Consider the following 17361-nt stretch of genomic DNA (forward strand, 5'->3'; position numbering starts at 1 on the left):
GCACTCCTTGTGCGCATCAGCACTGCGTGTGGGCCAGTTCCACACGGGTCAGGAGGCCCTGCGTTTGAACCCTGGACCTCCCATGTGGTAGGTGGACGCTCTATCAGTTGAGCCAAATCTGCTTCCCTGCATAGCTTTAATTCTACTAGTTTCTGCCAAACTCTGTTCCAAAGTGGTTTTAACCAGTCCAGTCCCTGAAGCAGTGGCTATGGATTCCTATCGCGCTAAGCCCTTCCCCAGTAGGTAACGGATCACTCATTGTCTAAGAGCTGACTCTTAGTGAGCTGACTAAGAAGTAAATGCACTCAACTGCTCTTCATCTGGGTTCCTGGAAACCACTTTTAATTTACTGGTTAAATGTGTTACGCTGTTGTGACTTTTTAATTTTTCAATTGGTTTATACGTAAAAATCAGATCTTACTGATCTGTAATATTTGTTTCTTGAAACTAATTTATGTGTAGCATATACTTTCTTTAAAGTGAGTTCTTAACTTTAACGCATTAATTTTTCTTTTATTTTATGGTTGGTATTTTAAGAAGCCTCCCTACTCTGAAGTCAGAAAATTCACCTATATTTTCTTCTAAATGAAAAATGTGAATTGGACATTTAAAATCTAATTAATCCACTTGACACTGACCTTTTTTGAGTCAAATCCTAGTGTTTATTCAACCCATAAGCTCCAAAACATGTGAAGTTGATCTTAAGAGAAAATATTTGGAAATTGGTGATGGAATATTGGGCATAATTATAGGTAGAGCTATGGAAACATAAAACCCAAAGAGTTCTACCATAATATGTACTGTTTTAAAATGCAATTCATATTCTGATTAACTTAATTTTTTTTGGTGAATCATGCAATAGTCCATATTTCTCTATTATTTGTATAATGTGTGTACCAGTTAGGAAAGACTATAGCTTGGAGAACAAAATTTTTGTCAAATGTATTCATTACTTGGTTTACTGTTCTATCTTGGGTTGTGCTGGAGAAAATTTTGCTTTATCATCTTTACTTGGCTTTAAAGGACCAAAGAGAGGGCAGAAGGGCTCAGTAACTGCAATTTGATAATTGTAAAGGTATGGGATCTGTTATTTACGTTGCAAAAAGAAATGTCCATATCCAGGAAAATCCCCACTTTGTGAAAAAAGGAATTTCCATGCAGGGCAGTAGGAGTAGTAGAATGGGCCAAACAGTAGCTTCCCTTTCTCAAACTCAGTGCCCAGAATCCAAGGTCTGTGGATAGTTGGATCTGTCTTTTTTGTGAACAGATTCTTTGCAAAAACCCAGATCCCATCCTTTGTTCCTACATCTACCTCCCAGTAATGGCAGCCAGAAGTGAACCTAGAGGAGACCAGGACACAAACTGAGTAGCAGAATGAATCTCTCAGCAGTCTTTCAGCTTCTGTTTGATAGTCCCACACTGGCCACTCCTCAGATCATCAGAAACGATGAAGAATTCATTGGCTGTGTCAACGTCCAAGGTCATATCCACTTGGAATTTCAGCATCCTTGGCTTGATCTGTAAAGTAGCTCTCAGGTGGGGCTCGAGTTCTTTGCCCAGCTACAACTTGGGCCTGATGTCGTACTTTCTAAAGGCCTCAGGACAGAAGGGGCACAACAAACCCTCCCCACTGGGCTCCTTCTTTAGTGTCTTGATGCAGTGCAAGCCACAGACAAAGCCACATGTTAGGTGCGGGGATTTTCAAGATAAGCCAGACAGGAAAGACTGTACTTCCTTCTTTAAAGTGTTCAGCCATGGCACTCTACTCCACTAGATTCTCCGCTGACCTCCACGTGCTTCCACAGGCCTGGCAGTGACCTTCGAGTGGGATGCAATATAGGGCTCCACTGTCGGTTTCCCCATATATCAGAGCTCAATTTAGGAACAGTCCTTCTCTTCCCCAGGCACATGTCAATCCATCTATGGTAATATGTCAGAATTCAGTATAGACTGCCCAAGAAATTGGGGGGAGGGTGGGGCAACATATAAACATAGAAGATTGTCAGGTATTTGGTTGAGAGTATAACGCCGAGAAAACTTTTTTCAAAAATATAATAAGGAAGGTTATCTGTTTAAGATGCTTAAAGGGGATAATCTGACACAGGACAAACTCCTAGGGAGTGTGTGAGTGCTCATTTTGCCATTGTGGGTTATTATCATTGGATAGAGACCCATATAATGAGAGTGAAGGTATACCCACATCCTGGGGAGGACTGATGCCCTCAAATAGAGGGATTTGTATCTCTCAAGAGAAATGGTGGCTCCCAGTGCATTAGGGCAGTTGAGCATGTCAAGCCCTCAACACTGTTGCAAGCATCTCTGAACATGGCCCTTTAAGCAATGAAGATTGACGGTCACTGTGGGCCCTCAGGGGAGGGGGAAAGAGGTATTGAATAGATGGAACCAATGTAACTGTGTGGGCAATAGAAGTGTTCCACAAGAGTACGCAAGGATGGATAGAAGACACGTAAAATTACACCAAAAATATATAGGGGCTGACAGGCTAAAATGTAAATCATAATGTAAAACATAAGATAACTAAAAATGTAGAAAATAGCATAGTCTAAAATATAAACCACAATGTAAACACACACACACACACACACATACAATTCAGTATAGGGGAGCAGAGGTAGCTCAGTGGTTGAACGTCTGCTTCCCATGTACAAGGTCCCGGGTTGAAACCCTGGTACCTCCTAAAAAAAAAAAATCAGTATTTGCATGGGCCTCTTTCCAGACTCTGTATTCTGTTCCACTTGCCACCCATCTCTGCACCAGTACCACAAGGTTTTAATAGCCATGACTTTATATGTAAATACTCCCTCTTTGTTCTTCACACTTCTCAGAAGTGTCTCAGCAATCCTGGACGCCTTAATGTTGTTGTTTTTTTTTTTAATGTTTTGTAAAACACACAGAAGAGTGAATAAAACCAATGTACCACAAAGAATAATTATAAAGCAAATTCTGTGCACTGAAGACCAAAGTCAAGCAATGGGCATTCCCGAGGCCAGGTGGCCCCCACCCTGGTATTTTCAGCCATAGGCTCCCCTCCTTCGCTGTGGGAGTAACACCAGCTTGGATTTTTCCCCCCTAATCTTTATAAATTTATATTTACATTTTATATAAATGGAATCATACAGTATGTTGCACAATATATTTAGTTCATAGTAATGCAACCATACAGTATTTGTTCTTTTGTGTCAGGCTTGCTTGACTCAACATAATGTCCTCCAGGTACCAGTTTGGATTTTTATGGAGATCATTTTCTAGTTATTCTTCCTAGTTTTAACAGCTAGGTATGGATCCCTTAAAAATATACTTAGATTTCTTAAAATCTACATTACTTAGGTATAACTTCTATTGCAGAGTAGAAATTGGATGGATGGACCACAATTTGCTTATCTGTTCACCTGCTGATGGCCATTCAGATAGCTGCCAGCTTCTGGCTTTTTCAGATAAAACTCCTAAGAACATTCACGTACCGGCCTTGGGCATGTGCTTTACTTCTCTTGGGCAGAGTGGTGCTGCTGGATTGAATGCTTGGCGTATCCAACAGTACACTTTAGTTCTGCTTTTGAATTTTATACAAATAGAAAAATTGAATAAGGTCTTAGTTTGCTAGGGCTGCTATGACAAGTGCCACTCACTTGTCTGGACCAAACGGTGGGGATTTATTTTCTCACTGTTTTAGTTTTAGAGTCTAGAAGTCCAACATGAAGGTGCTGGCAGGCCATGTTTTCTCTGAAGTCTGCAGTGTTCTGGGGGCAGCTCAATGTCTGCTTCCATCTCACAGCCATCTTTCTTGGTCATTACTTACAGCCTCTACTAGCTGCATTCAAATGTCTTCTGCTTCTAAGGACTTCAGCTATAATGGATTAAGGCGCATATTGATTCAATTTGGCCCCATCCAAACAAGACCTTCCAAGGCCCCTTTATACAAATGAGCTCATGCCCACAGGGCTTGAGCATGTGTTTGTGGGGACATGAGCCAGTCTACCACAAATAATGTTATGTATACACTTTCGTGCTTCCATTTACCATTCAGTGTGAAAGATTAAATTTAATTGCCATGAAGCTGTTTGCTGTATTCTTTTATTATATATTTTAGTCTTTGCAGTATCTATAATTATCTCTACCCATTAACTTACAAATTTCCAAAATTTAAAGAAAACCCTTTTTACTATGGAAATTGCCAAACACCCCCAAAAGCAGAGACTGTCCTATACACACACAGCCATCACTCAACTTTTGACAATTATTAGCATCCTGTTTCTCGTTTCATCTAATTTACGGTATTTGAGTCTTTTTTTCCCCCTTGACCAGTCTCCCAAGGCTTTATTTTGTAATTCTTTCCAAATTATCAAATTTTGACTTTGTTGCTCTCTACTACATCTTTCTTTTTTATTTCATTGATTTATCAAACATCTCCTTCTTACTTTATCTGGGTTTATTCTGTTGTTCTTTTTCTAATTTTTATATGAAATTAACTCATTAATTTCCACCTTAATTTTAAAATTTGGTATTTAGAGCTTTCTATAAAGGGCTCTGAAAGCAAACCTTTTCTGCATCCCACAAGGTTTTATATGCAATGTTTTCATTATCTTGCAAAGTTTCCACTCGGTTTTCTGCTCATGATGATTTATTTAAAATGATACTTTTAGATTCTCAAATATTTAGTGATTTAAAATGTATTGCAAACTTTGAACCTAAATGTAATGTGGTCAGAGATCACAAACTATATGATGCTTATTCTTTGAAATTTTTGAGTCTTGATTTATGTGTATATACTCAATTTCTGTGAATGCTCCATGTGTTCTTAAGAATGCTAACTTTATTTCTTGGATACTGTGCTCCTTCTATATTCATTAAGCGCAAGCTAACTAGCCAAGCTATTTTAATCTTCTTCATCTTTGTGGATTCTTGGATTGCTCAAGTGATCAAACGTACAGAGTGAAGGGTTGACATTTGCTACCAGGACAGTGGATTTGTCTAATTCTATTTGTGGTTCCAACAATTTTTGCTTTCTATATTTTGAAGCTATTTCATTAAGTACATATATTTAAAATTTCTATTTCATTAAGTACATATATTTAAAAGTACATATATTTTAAAATTTCAATGATAAATTGAACCTATTATGTATTTACTTTCTCTATCCCAAATGATGCCTGTCTTAAGATATATTTTGTCTAACACGAACATAACTACAACAGCTTCCATTTGCCTCACCTATCTTTACCTATACCTTATTTCCATCTTTCCATTTCATGATACCTTAGGTATGTTTTTGCAAATACTAAATAAATACAGATAGATTTTATTTTTAAATATAATCTGACGATCTATTTACCTTTATTTTAACCTACTTACTGTTTACTGTGGTTATTGATAAAACCAGACTTGTGTCTATCATCTTATTTTTTTGTTGTCTATCTCACTTTTTCTCAATTTTCTAAATTTTGATCAACTTTCTTATTTTTACCCTATTCCATTTTTTCCTTTCTACTGGTTAGCAATTCACACACCTTATTTCTATTCTTCTAATGGTTGTTCTTGAAATTTTACTCTGCCCATTTAATTTAAAGCCTGAAATGTTAATTATCTTAACCACCCAACCTGAAAATAAAAGGATTGGAGAATATCTAGTTTTTAACTTTTTGATCCTGACTTCTATACTACTGCCACTCAATACTGCAGAGTTCTTTTATTTGTAATCCCACCAACTGGATAATATTACTATAACATTAAACAGAAAATGCATTGTAATGGTTAACCTTCATGTATCAACCTGGGTGTCCAGCAAGCACTGGACTGACTGATATTGTGAGGATATTTTGTGGATTTAAATCATCAACCAATTGATTCCATCTATGGGTGATGACATCTACAATTAACAAAAGAGATTGCCTTTGGCAATGAGAGAAGTCTCATCCAACAATTTGAAAGCCTTAATGCAAGAACTGACTATTTCGACAGGCAGAAAGAATTTCCACCTCTATACTTCAACAAGCCAGCCTCGCCAGGGAATCATCAAAACCTTCACTAGAGTTCCCAGCTTGCAGCCTGCCCTACAGAACTCAGGCTTGTCAATCCCCGCAGCTGTACGAGCCAATTCCTATAATAAATCTCATAATCTTTACTATATATATATATATATATATATATATATATCTCCTGTTGGTTTTGTTTCCCTGGAGAACCCTGATTTTTATTTGTGTGTATATATATACATATATATATATGTTTGTATTTACCTAGACTTACCAGTTGATTTGTTTTTCATCCCTCCATGAATATCATCAGACTGTCCTTCTGAGGTCATTTTCCTTTTTTCTCGAAGTGTAATCTTAGAAATTTCCATTTATACAGGTCTCTTGGTAGCAAGCTCCTGCAGTTTTTCTTTATTATGGGAAAATATTTTTATTTCATCTCTGTTCTCGAAGAATAGTTTTGTTGGATACATAATTCTAGACTGACAATTCTCTCTCAACACTTTGCAAATTTCACTCTACTGCCCTCTGGTTTCTGTTAAAAGGTCTGCTTCATTTTATAATGGCTTCTCCTTTGTAGGTGATCTTTTCTTTGCTGATGTGCTATACCTAGGGGTGGGCTGGATTTTTTTGTTTTTCCTACTTGACATGCACTGCACTTTTTGAATTTGTAGATTCATACTTCTCATTAGTTCTGCAAAATCCCCAGGTACCATCTCTTTAAATATTTTATTTTCTCTTAGGGATCTCCAATTAAACCTACATCTCTCCTCCCTGTCTCTTAATCCCTCTTTCCTATGTTTTATCTTCCTTTTATCTCTGTTGCATTCTGGATACATTTTCCAGATATACCTTCCAATTTACTAATTCTCTCTTCAATGACATTCGCTATATCTGTCATCTACTGAGGTCTAGATTTTAACCGTTTTAATTTTCCTTTCTAGACTTTTCCTTATTTTCCTAAGTCTTGTCTAAGAGGTCATGCCTGATTTTCATGTATGGGAGTCCTAAAGACCTGCCCTGAGGAAATTTCCCCTAGCGTTCTGTCCAAAGTCAGGAAGCACCCCTACGTTCTACTCCCCTCCTTCTACATCCTGGAACCCAGCCTCAAGCAAGCCGGGCCCTTCCTGTCACTTCAGCTCCAGTCCTGGCTTCCTTCCCCCATGGCTTTGGCTCCTTATAGTCCTGACCCTCGTCTCAGGTGTTCTTGGCCTAGTACCTGGGCATTCCCCCTTGGCTCTAGGGAACCCAGGCTCCTAACCCACTCACACCCCAGCTCAGGCCTTTTCTCTTTCCTGAGAGGAAGGAAGGGTGGTTCCTGGGGGCCTCCTGCCTGCTGCACGAGCAGAAATGCCTCAGCGAGTGTGAGTGTGGACTGCGGGGCAGAAGCTGGGGAAAGCACCTCTAGACACTCCGAATTGTCCATGATATCAGAAGCAGGTTCCCTCTACTGACTTTGTACTGACAGCCTTGCCAAACTGTCTTAATAATTCAAGTAATTTATCTATAAATTCTGGGCAAACACAATCATATCATCTGAGAATAAGAACACTTTCATTTCTTCCTTCTAATCTTATCCCCCTTTTCTCATGCCTTTATAAATATAAGTAGTGGAAACTGACATCTTTATCTGTTTTTTACACTCAAAGGATAGCTCTTAATGTCTCATCATTAAGTATGATATTTGCTGCATTTTATTTATGGATATCTTTTATAACATTGAGGAAGTTATGCCTAGTCCATTAAGAGTTTTTACTATGAATGGATGTTTAACTTTAGGAAATGCTTTTCTTCACCTACTAAGATAATCGTGATTATATACACACACACACACATATTAAATATAAATAAAATTTCCCCAAACATTTTTTACAATGCTTCAGATAAGAGTCCATAACTTTCACCACTGCAAACTAGCCACTCCTTTTGTGTTATTATTTTAAATAAAGAGGCCCAAATACTTCCAAAGGTAAGATAATTTTTCCCACTATAATTCACATAAGAGATAAAATGTTATTAAACAGAATACTGAGAAAGTTTACCCATTAGGAAAGCTGAACAATTCTAAAATATTCTATTTAACAGGATGCCATATTAATGTTTCCAAACTACAGAACACATTAGGATCACCTGGAGGGCCTGCTGAACAGACTGTTGGGCCCAACCACAAATCCGATTCAGCTGGTGAATCTGCACTGCTCACGCATTCCCACGTGGTACTGGGAAACCCTCTGAGAACCATTCCCATGTACTACTCTTTGTACGTAAAGGGGAGGAAGGGAGGGAGTGGGTGTGAAAGGGTGACTGGGGAGGAAGCGTGTGTGTGTGTGTGTGTGTGTGTGTGTAAGTGCTGGGGGCCTGGGTGGGACGTGTGAGGCAGGCCTGTGCCACTAGTACGGAACTCAGCAGCCAGGGTGGCTGGTGGAACTTCCATCCAAGACAACTGAAAATGCTATGAGAGGATAATGAAAGAGAAAAACAAGCATTTATGGTAACCATGAAAATATCCTTATTTCAAGCAGTCTGAATGCTTACCTTTTGAAATACTCCACTTCCCTTTCAGTCTCATCCATATCCACACTGTCTAGGTCGATATCTTTAGGCAGAAAGACATCATCTGCAAAATGAGAAGGGTAAATCAGATTACAACAGCTTGCCATTTACCAGAATAGAACAATTCATTTGGTTTTACTTAAGTTCCAACAACTTAACAAATTATAAAAATTCTGAAAACAGGACTTTCACAAAAGGCCAAGGGAGGGCAGACATTTGTGGTATACCTGTGAGCACACAAATTCAACCTGGAAATTAAGGGGCTCACATGTTTGCTGAACAAAGTTCCATGAAAAGAGATCCCCATGTGATCGGTCATTTAAACACAGCTAGCCAGATGAAGAATCCTGTAGAATAGTCCAGGAACCTGAGCTCCACACTGTCCTAAGCCCTGCCAGAGGGAGGACACAGGTGTCAACCTCCCCCAGGCACTGTTTACAAACACTATTCCAGACCCCTCAGGATTTGCCCCGGACGTCATCAAAACCTTGACAGCTGCCCTAAACAAGCACAGCTATATTGCAGCTTGCAGTTAAATAATTCCTCTTCTTTGAAAACGGGCAGGATAGTAGGGTGCCTGCTGATTCAGGATCATTCAACCACAAAACTTCCAGTCCCAGAATCCCAGCTGAATTTGAGGATCTCAGCTTCTCTCTTTGGCTCTGCTCATTCCCATGTGAATCGCTGCCAAGCGTCATCTAAGGGGGTATGGCAGGAAGGGGGCCTCACAGCAGGCCCACTCTCCATGACTCAGGAACAAGTCTGGCCTTGTTTGAGCCTCGTGTGCCAAGTGAGGCCACCCGCAGGGCACACTCGGGTTGCTGGGGGGCGCACTGACAGCACCTGGCACAATCCATGGTAAGACACGAGAGGCCACTTAAATTTCCACATCAGCCAAGTCTCCATTTCTTTGACAGACCTTAACAACGGGACACTTCTTCAGCTTCCTTAATAAGCAAGGAGCCCATCTCTCTCTCTCAAAGGGCCATTTCCACAGTAGCATAATGAAGGCCTGTTTTGCCTGCGGAGCAGCACCTGCCCTTGTGGGAGAAGCACTCAGCACTGGGTCACGCGCCCTCACCCTGCCAGCACACAGAAACCCCAGGCCTGGCCAGGGCTATCTGCTTTACCGCCACGGAGTAAGCCACGTGACCGGTCCGCGTGACCCCGTGGGTCACAGTGGCCCGACACGTCTTCTGACCTGACTGACAGCCTACGCTTCAATTTGTCCACAGAAGGGGCTAGAAGGCCACCTCACCGAGGCCCAGAGGAGGTGCATCTCCTGCCCTGGGCCGCTACCTGGATGGTCTGCTCACCAACGGCCCCCACCACCCTCGACCAGCGGTGGGCAAGGCACCTTCCCCTGCGCTGCTGGATCCCTGCCTGCTCCCCGTATCTCAGAGTCAGAAATGGATTCTGGCCAGAGCTGATGCAGCTCTTACTGCAGCGTAAATCAAAGGATACAGCATATGCAAAAAAGCCTGCAAAGTATCAAATGTGCAATCATTTTTCATAAACAACAAACTTTTTTATAAATATTAAGTACCAGGAGTTTGCAACCAAACTTTCAGTAAAACGTGCTCAAGCACGTTACACATTTCACCTCCGACACCCTCCCTCTGGCAAGCTCACAGCCAAGAGGGTGTGGGCCAGGCCCAGCCCCTCCCAAGGGTACAGGTACCAGGGATGGTGGGGGCTGGGGCCTGGGGAGCGGAAGTTCCTCGGAGCCCTGCCGTGGCTCCAGGCTCCAGGCCAGCCTTTGCTATCTCAATAATGCTCACAATAGCTCTGGGAGACCAAGGAGGCTAAATCGCTGGCCAGAGGCCCATGCTCACCAGTTGCCTCAGGTGATTTGCTGGTCTCCTGCCAAAGGCTGGGCAGCTCTACCAAAAAAAGAGTAATGAGGCTGGCAGACTTGACCTCTGAGAAAAACTCAACTTAGGATGAAGGGCAAAGACATGGTTCAAAGAAAATGCAGCCAATGACCACTTCCTGGACTCATGACAGTGCACAACAGCCAGCGGGAATGGGCACCTGGAGACAGAAGACCCCCACGCCTGCCAGAAGGGTGCATCAAGGTGTGAGGGACACTCCAAGTCTCTATTCTGAAAGACTAAAATAGCAGAACAATGGCCCCTGGTCAAGGAAACACTGATGCACAGAGGTGGGGCAGGAGCATTTATAAATAAAAAGTCTAAGAAAGCTCAATCTCAAGTTATTCTAGAAATATTTCTAGAAGAGCAACCAGTCTCAACCAAAAAAACCAACACAGAGCCAGCATTTCTGCTGTAAGTACTGCCAATAAGGAGATTTCTAATATGCATTTTTCCCAATTAAAACTAACAGTATATAAAATTGGTATAAGAAAAAATGAAACAGAATTGCAAACAGATTCAGAACCTAGAAGAAATTTTTCAGCAATAAAACTAAATTGAAGGTTGGAAAGTAAGTGTGAACCAAGAATTTTACATCCAGCTAAACTATGTGTTCATTGTCAAAACCATAGAAAAACAGTTTAAAATGCAGGAACTCAGAGAATGTCATACCCATGAGCCCAACCTGAGGAAATCTGCTGGAAAATAAGCTCATCCAGCCCAAAAGATGACCAGGAATACTTCAGTAGAAGGTCCAATATGAGGACTAAACGTATGTAATTAGAGACTTAAGAAAATTTTGTGTTCAAAGGAAATAATGCAACTGAAGAGTGGGAAGAGAAGGGACAGGGAAAGATGAGAAAAGCAGAAAAAGTAGAATTAGCTCACTGACTACTACGGAAGCAGTAAGTGGGAGTAAAGGATTTGATCTTAAATGTAACATTAAAACAGATAAACCTAGTTGTGAAAGGTTAAATAAGGAAACTGGGGACTAGGGGAATTAAAGGCACAAGTACACAGGGGGAAAAATTCCTTGTTTTAAGGAATAAAAGAAAAATGTCACACAGAAAAAGCATATGGTTGAAATCACATAGGGTTGAGATCAACCGTATCAGTTAAATCAGCAAGTGTGAATGGGCTTAACTCACCTATTAAAGGAGATTTTCAATTTGGCCCACAAAGACTCAGGTCTATGCTGTAAACAAGAGACCACCTAAAACAAAGGGACTCCAGAAAGGCTAAAATCAAAGGGATCAATAAAGGAAATTCCAGGCAAATAGAAACTAAAAGAAAGTAGAGCTGCAATCACAGAAATTACAAAGTAGGATTCAAGCCAAAAGCATGAAACATGACACAAACAAGGACAATTCTCAAAACCAAAACCCACGATTTACAAAGAAGATATGAGTTATAACTGCATCAAATAGCACAGAAACCTCTTTTATAACAGAACTACAGGAGATAGAAGAAAATATAGAAAGAAACACATTAATCATAAATAAGGAAGACAGGTCAAATGGACAAAAGAAAAGAGAAGACCTAAACATTGTAACTAATCACTGTATCACCGATGTACATGGAATTTTACACCACAATAATAGAACACACTTTCTTCTCAAGTGCATTGGAAATATTCACAGAAGTTTCATATATTCGGTCACAAACAAAATATTAACTCTCATGAAGGAGAAATACTACATACAAACTGTAAGTAATACTTTCTGATCACAATGCGAAAAGACCTAGAAATTACTAACAAAAAAGGCTGTCCCACCTGGAAATTTAAGTCACCTATTAAACTAATATTGAGTGAAAGGGGAACCTTATTGACCAGACTTTACAGAACACATTTAAAGCAATAAGAGGAAAATTCAAAGTGTTTAACTTTTATTAAAAATGGTAGATGAAAACAAATGAACTACATTTTAACTCAAAAAGTTAAGAGAAAGAACACAAAGTAAAACAAAAGCTAGCAAAGGATGGAAATAAAGAGAAAAGCAGAACTTAATGAGGTAGAGGAAAGACTAGTAAATATAATTATTAAATCAAGAGCCCAGCTTTTGAAAAAAATTAACAAAATTGACCAACCACTAACTTAATCAGGAAACTTATGGAGAACACACAAATATACAAGATAAGAAATGACAAGGAGAAAATAACCATTGAAAAGAATTTTTTTCCCCAAGGTAGCGGGCCGGGGATTGAACCTGGGACCTCATATGTAGGAAGCATGCGCTCAATCACTGAGCCGCAGCAGTTCCCCTGAGTTGGTCTTTTCATTTGCTTTGCTTGTTGTTTTTTGTTTTTAGGAGGCACTGGAAACTGAACCTGGGACCTCCCATGTGGGAAGCAGGTGCTCAACTGCTTGAGCCACATCTGCTCCCCAAAATGAAATTTTAAAAAATCATGATACTACTTTCTAAGTATCTATGCAAATAAATTTTACAGCCTAGTTGAAAAGGATAATTTAATGTAGGAATACAGTTTATAAAAACTGACCTCTTAAGAAACAAAAATATTAAACAGATCAATGTCCAGAGAGGAAAGAGAGAACGCTATCAAGAACTACCCCACAAAAAAGCAGCAGGCCCGATGACTGACAAGATTTTCACCACCACTTCAAAGGATAGATGTAAGTCCAGATGCAGCATGAGCTGTTCCAGAATACTGGAACTGAAGGAAAATGTCTTGAGTTCTTTTTATAAAGCAAGTATAATATTGACACCCAAAGCTAATATAGACAGTACAAAGGGGAAGGAAAAAAAAAAGAAAATTTGGGAAACGGACTTGGCCCAGTGGTTAGGGCGTCCGTCTACCACATGGGAGGTCCGCGGTTCAAACCCCGGGCCTCCCTGACCCACGTGGAGCTGGCCCATGCGCAGTGCTGATGCGTGCAAGGAGTGCTGTGCCACGCAGGGGTGCCCCCCCTCCCCAGCGAAGGGGAGCCCCACGCACAAGGAGTGCATCCCATAAGGAGAGCTGCCCAGCGCGAAAGGAAGTGCAGCCTGCCCAGGAATGGCACCGCCCACACTTCCCCTGCCGCGGACGACAACAGAAGCAGACAAAAGAAACAAGACGCAGCAAACAGACATAGAGAACAGACAACCAGGGGAGGGGGGGATTAAATAAATAAATAAATCTTAAAAAAAAAAAAAAAAAAAAAAGATAATGTGAGCCACATAAGGAATTGAAGATTTTCTAGTTGTCACATTAAAAAGGAAAAAGAAACAAATGAAATTAATTTCAATAATATATTTAATTCAATGTATCCAAAATAATTTCAACATGTAACATAAAAAATTATAAGCTATTTCACAATGTGTATTTTTTTGGTGACTGCACATCTCAACTGGGACCAGCCACATTTCGAGTGCTGGATAGTGAAATGTGACTTGTGGCTTCTGCATTGGACAAGGCAGAGGTACAGGATATAATATTAGAGAATACTTCACTTAAAATAAAAACAAAGATGAAATGTTTAGGAATAATCTTAACGTAAAACATGGGAAATCTACGTGAGGGAACATTTAAAACATTCCTGAAAGACACCAAATGGAAAAGGCAAGGCGTCCCTTGTTCTAAGGAAAACTATCAGGATCATAAAGCCATTAATTCCTAAGTTACTTTATAGACTTAATGTACTCCCCAAACAATAGCAACAAACTTTTTAAAAAAAATTGATCTAGGTAACTTAACAGTAAAATTCACAAGGGAAAACAGAAAAAAGAGCTAGGAAAACTGGAAAGAACAGCTGTGATACCTCCTGACAGCCTCCTTGTTGCTCTCTCCTTGTGGCCTCTCTCTAAAACTGAACTCAGCATCTACATGCATTACCTTCCCCCCAGCATGGGATATGACTACCGGGGATGAGCCTCCTTGGCAGTGAGGGATTACTACCAAGTACCAACTAGCAGTGCGACTGGAGAAAGACATTAACCAAAAGGGCGAAAGGGTAAAGACAAATGAGTTTATATGGCTAAGAGACTTCAAAGTGAGTCGGGAGGTCATTCCAGAGGTTACATTTATGCACATCTCGCATGATCTCACTGACTGCCAAAGAAAATATTGCCGTAAATAGCGGAGACATCCAGACACTATGGGCAGGGTAGACAGTTCAAGAGTTTGGTGCCCTGCCAGTGGGCTCTACTTGGGAACTCATGCTCCCCAGTGTGACAGAGTTGGACTCAGGTGTGGCTTCCCTACACATGGCTCTTCTGTCCCTTCTCTTTGAACTTACAGTTAGTGACAGAGTTGACAGGTGTATGTCCAAGAGACTTAAATCTTTGCGCTGTCCATATGCCAGCTGGGCCCTGAATCTCAACAGAGTTGCAACACCTACCCTATAGTTTATCAGACTCATCCAGGACAACTAACAAGGAGATGATGATGTACCATCCCAAGAAACAGAGAGAGTCTGCAATTGCAAGCAAGATAGTCCCATCCATCTGCCCCATGGGATCTAAGCCCCCTCTCGATTAGAGGTGGAGCAGACATCACCGTTCCAGAATCCTCAGGATTGGGGAATGAACAACAGACTAGAGCAGACTTACTGGTATAGACTTAATGTGATTCTAGCAATGGAAAAAATTTTATCATTGATGTGGAGGCAGTGGCCACTGGAGGTTCTGAGAGGAGGGAGACGGAAAAACAGGTGTATTATGGGGACGTTTTTGGGGCTTGGCAATTGTCCTGAATGACACTGCAATGATGGATACAAGCCATTACATATCTGGTTGTAACTTAGAAAATTGCATGGAAGAGAGTGTAAACTACAATGTAAACTATAATGTAAACTATAATCCACGCTTAGTGGCAATGCTCCAAAATGTCTTCATCAATTGTAAAAAATGTATCACACTAATGAAGGATGTTGTCAATGTGGGAAAAAGTGGGAGGGGTAGAGAGCAGGGCATATGGGAATCCCCTATATTTTTAATGTACCATTTATATAATCTAAGTATCTTTAAAAAACAAAACAATGGAAACAGCTGTGGCTCAACTGACAGAGCATCTGCCTACCATATAGAGGGTCCAGGGTTCAAACCCCGGGCCTCCTGACCCGTGTGGAGCTGGCCCACGCGCAGTGCTGATGTGTACAAGGAATGCTGTGCCACGCAGGGGTGTCCCCCACATAGGGGAGCCCCACACGCACGGAGTGCGCCCCGCAAGGAGAGCCGCCCCGTGTGAAAAGACAGCTGTGAGCAGACAAAAGCCCTAGGAGACATTAAACTGGAGTAGAATATAGAGTGCTAGGGAAGATAAAGCCTTGGGGAGATGACAGCACACGAATAAAGAGTGGAACTGAGGAGAAATTTCAGAATCAGCTCCAAATACACATGGAAATTTAGTTTATGATTTAAAGTGACATTCTCAAATCACTGGAACCGGAAGAACTTTTGAAAAACTGGTGCTGGGACAACTGGTTAACCATTTGGAAAAAGATAAAATTGGAGTCATACTTCACATACCATGTGCAAGAATAAATTCCAAAGGTATATATGTCAGGGGTCTAAATGAAAAAAATAAAATAAAAAGAAACTACACAAATACCAGAAGAAAACAGGGTACATTCCTCTTTAGCAGTAGCGTAGGGAAATGCTTTCTAACAATATTCAAAATTCAGAGGCAACAAAAGAATAGATCAAAGAATTGAATATATAAAATTAAAAAAGAAAACTCTTGCCTGGCTCAAAAGGATCATAAAGTTAAAAGACAACTTATGAACTGAGAGAAAATATCTGCAGCATCCAACACAGTTAACATGTAAAGGACCCTTAAATATTGAAGGGAAAAGACCATAAATCCAATTAAAAAATGATACAAGCAGAAAATTCACAAAAAAGGTAGACAAACAGGCCTTAATTATGTGAACTTGTTGGAAAGAGACAAAAAGGCAAATTAAAACTACATGGAGGTATGACTCCCACCTAATGGACCAGCAAAGACGACAAGGCAGGACTGCGCTCTGTTGGTGAGGCGGGAGGCAGAGCACCAGGAGGACAGCAGTACCCAGCAGAATCACGTGGGCACTTACCTGAGACTCAGAAAGGCCTCTTCTCGGAATTTACCCTGAAGACACACCGCCAACAACATGAAAGTAGACACACGGGGACTCACTGCAGCACTGTTTGTAATTACAAGACATTGGAAACCTAATGTTCATCCATAGGAGAATACCAGCTGGATAAATTATGGTACGTCTAAAAACGGAGTACTAAACAGCTATTAAAAAAAAAAAAAAAGAATGAGGAGGAGCTCTATGAACCGATATGCAGTGATTTCCAGAATATTTTACATGAAAGAAAGAGTAAAGCTCAAAATATTATCCAGAGCATGCTATCTTTTGTGAAAAAAAATAAGAAAATAAGATAGAAATTGACTATTTACCTATAGGCGCCCGGTGGGAATGAGATGGCAAAAAAAAGAGGGATGGGGAAAACAAAAACCAAAATGGAATACAAAAGAGAAACACATGAACCTGACTGCATTTCAAATAATGATGTAAGGGTACTAAAGGAGCGGAGCTGGGGATCAACCCAAGTAACTTTTAAACACAATATACTGACTACACACCCACAGACCAAAGACAAAAAAAACTGAGCAAATATTGGAATACAGTTCATTTGTTTTTCACAGTGATAAGGGTGAGCAATCTGGAAACTGCATGTATTCTGGAATTGAACAAGTAACTATATTGCAGACAGTAAGAACCCAGTTTTCCTTGTCAGAGAAGGGCGTTACAGATCTGGAAGGGGGAGGGTTAGAACGGGCCCAGCAGCCCTGCAGCGGAACTGGCTCTGTCAGGGAGCACCTGGACTTTTAAGTCAGGTAGAAGAAACACAGACACCCCACGTTTCCTAGCTTAGTCAACCACAAGGACCTAGAAACGACGACACACAATAGCACTCAGATTTGGGTTTGCAATGACTCGCCACTAAAAAGAA

General features: G+C 40.5%; 1 protein-coding gene across 9 annotated transcripts in view; it reads right to left on the reverse strand.

Annotated features, from left to right (window-relative positions):
- The window catches only part of FAM193A (family with sequence similarity 193 member A), a 227574-nt gene that overhangs the window by 7188 nt on the left and 203025 nt on the right, over window positions 1-17361 (reverse strand). For all 9 annotated transcript variants that reach the window (XM_058301418.1, XM_058301388.2, XM_058301395.1 and 6 more), the window contains one exon: window positions 8526-8607. In XM_058301418.1, the coding sequence (XP_058157401.1) occupies window positions 8526-8607 (82 nt within the window). The remainder of the gene's footprint in view (window positions 1-8525; window positions 8608-17361) is intronic.

The sequence above is a fragment of the Dasypus novemcinctus genome, chromosome 1 (assembly GCF_030445035.2).
Source record: "Dasypus novemcinctus isolate mDasNov1 chromosome 1, mDasNov1.1.hap2, whole genome shotgun sequence".
NCBI classification, from domain to species: domain Eukaryota; kingdom Metazoa; phylum Chordata; class Mammalia; order Cingulata; family Dasypodidae; genus Dasypus; species Dasypus novemcinctus.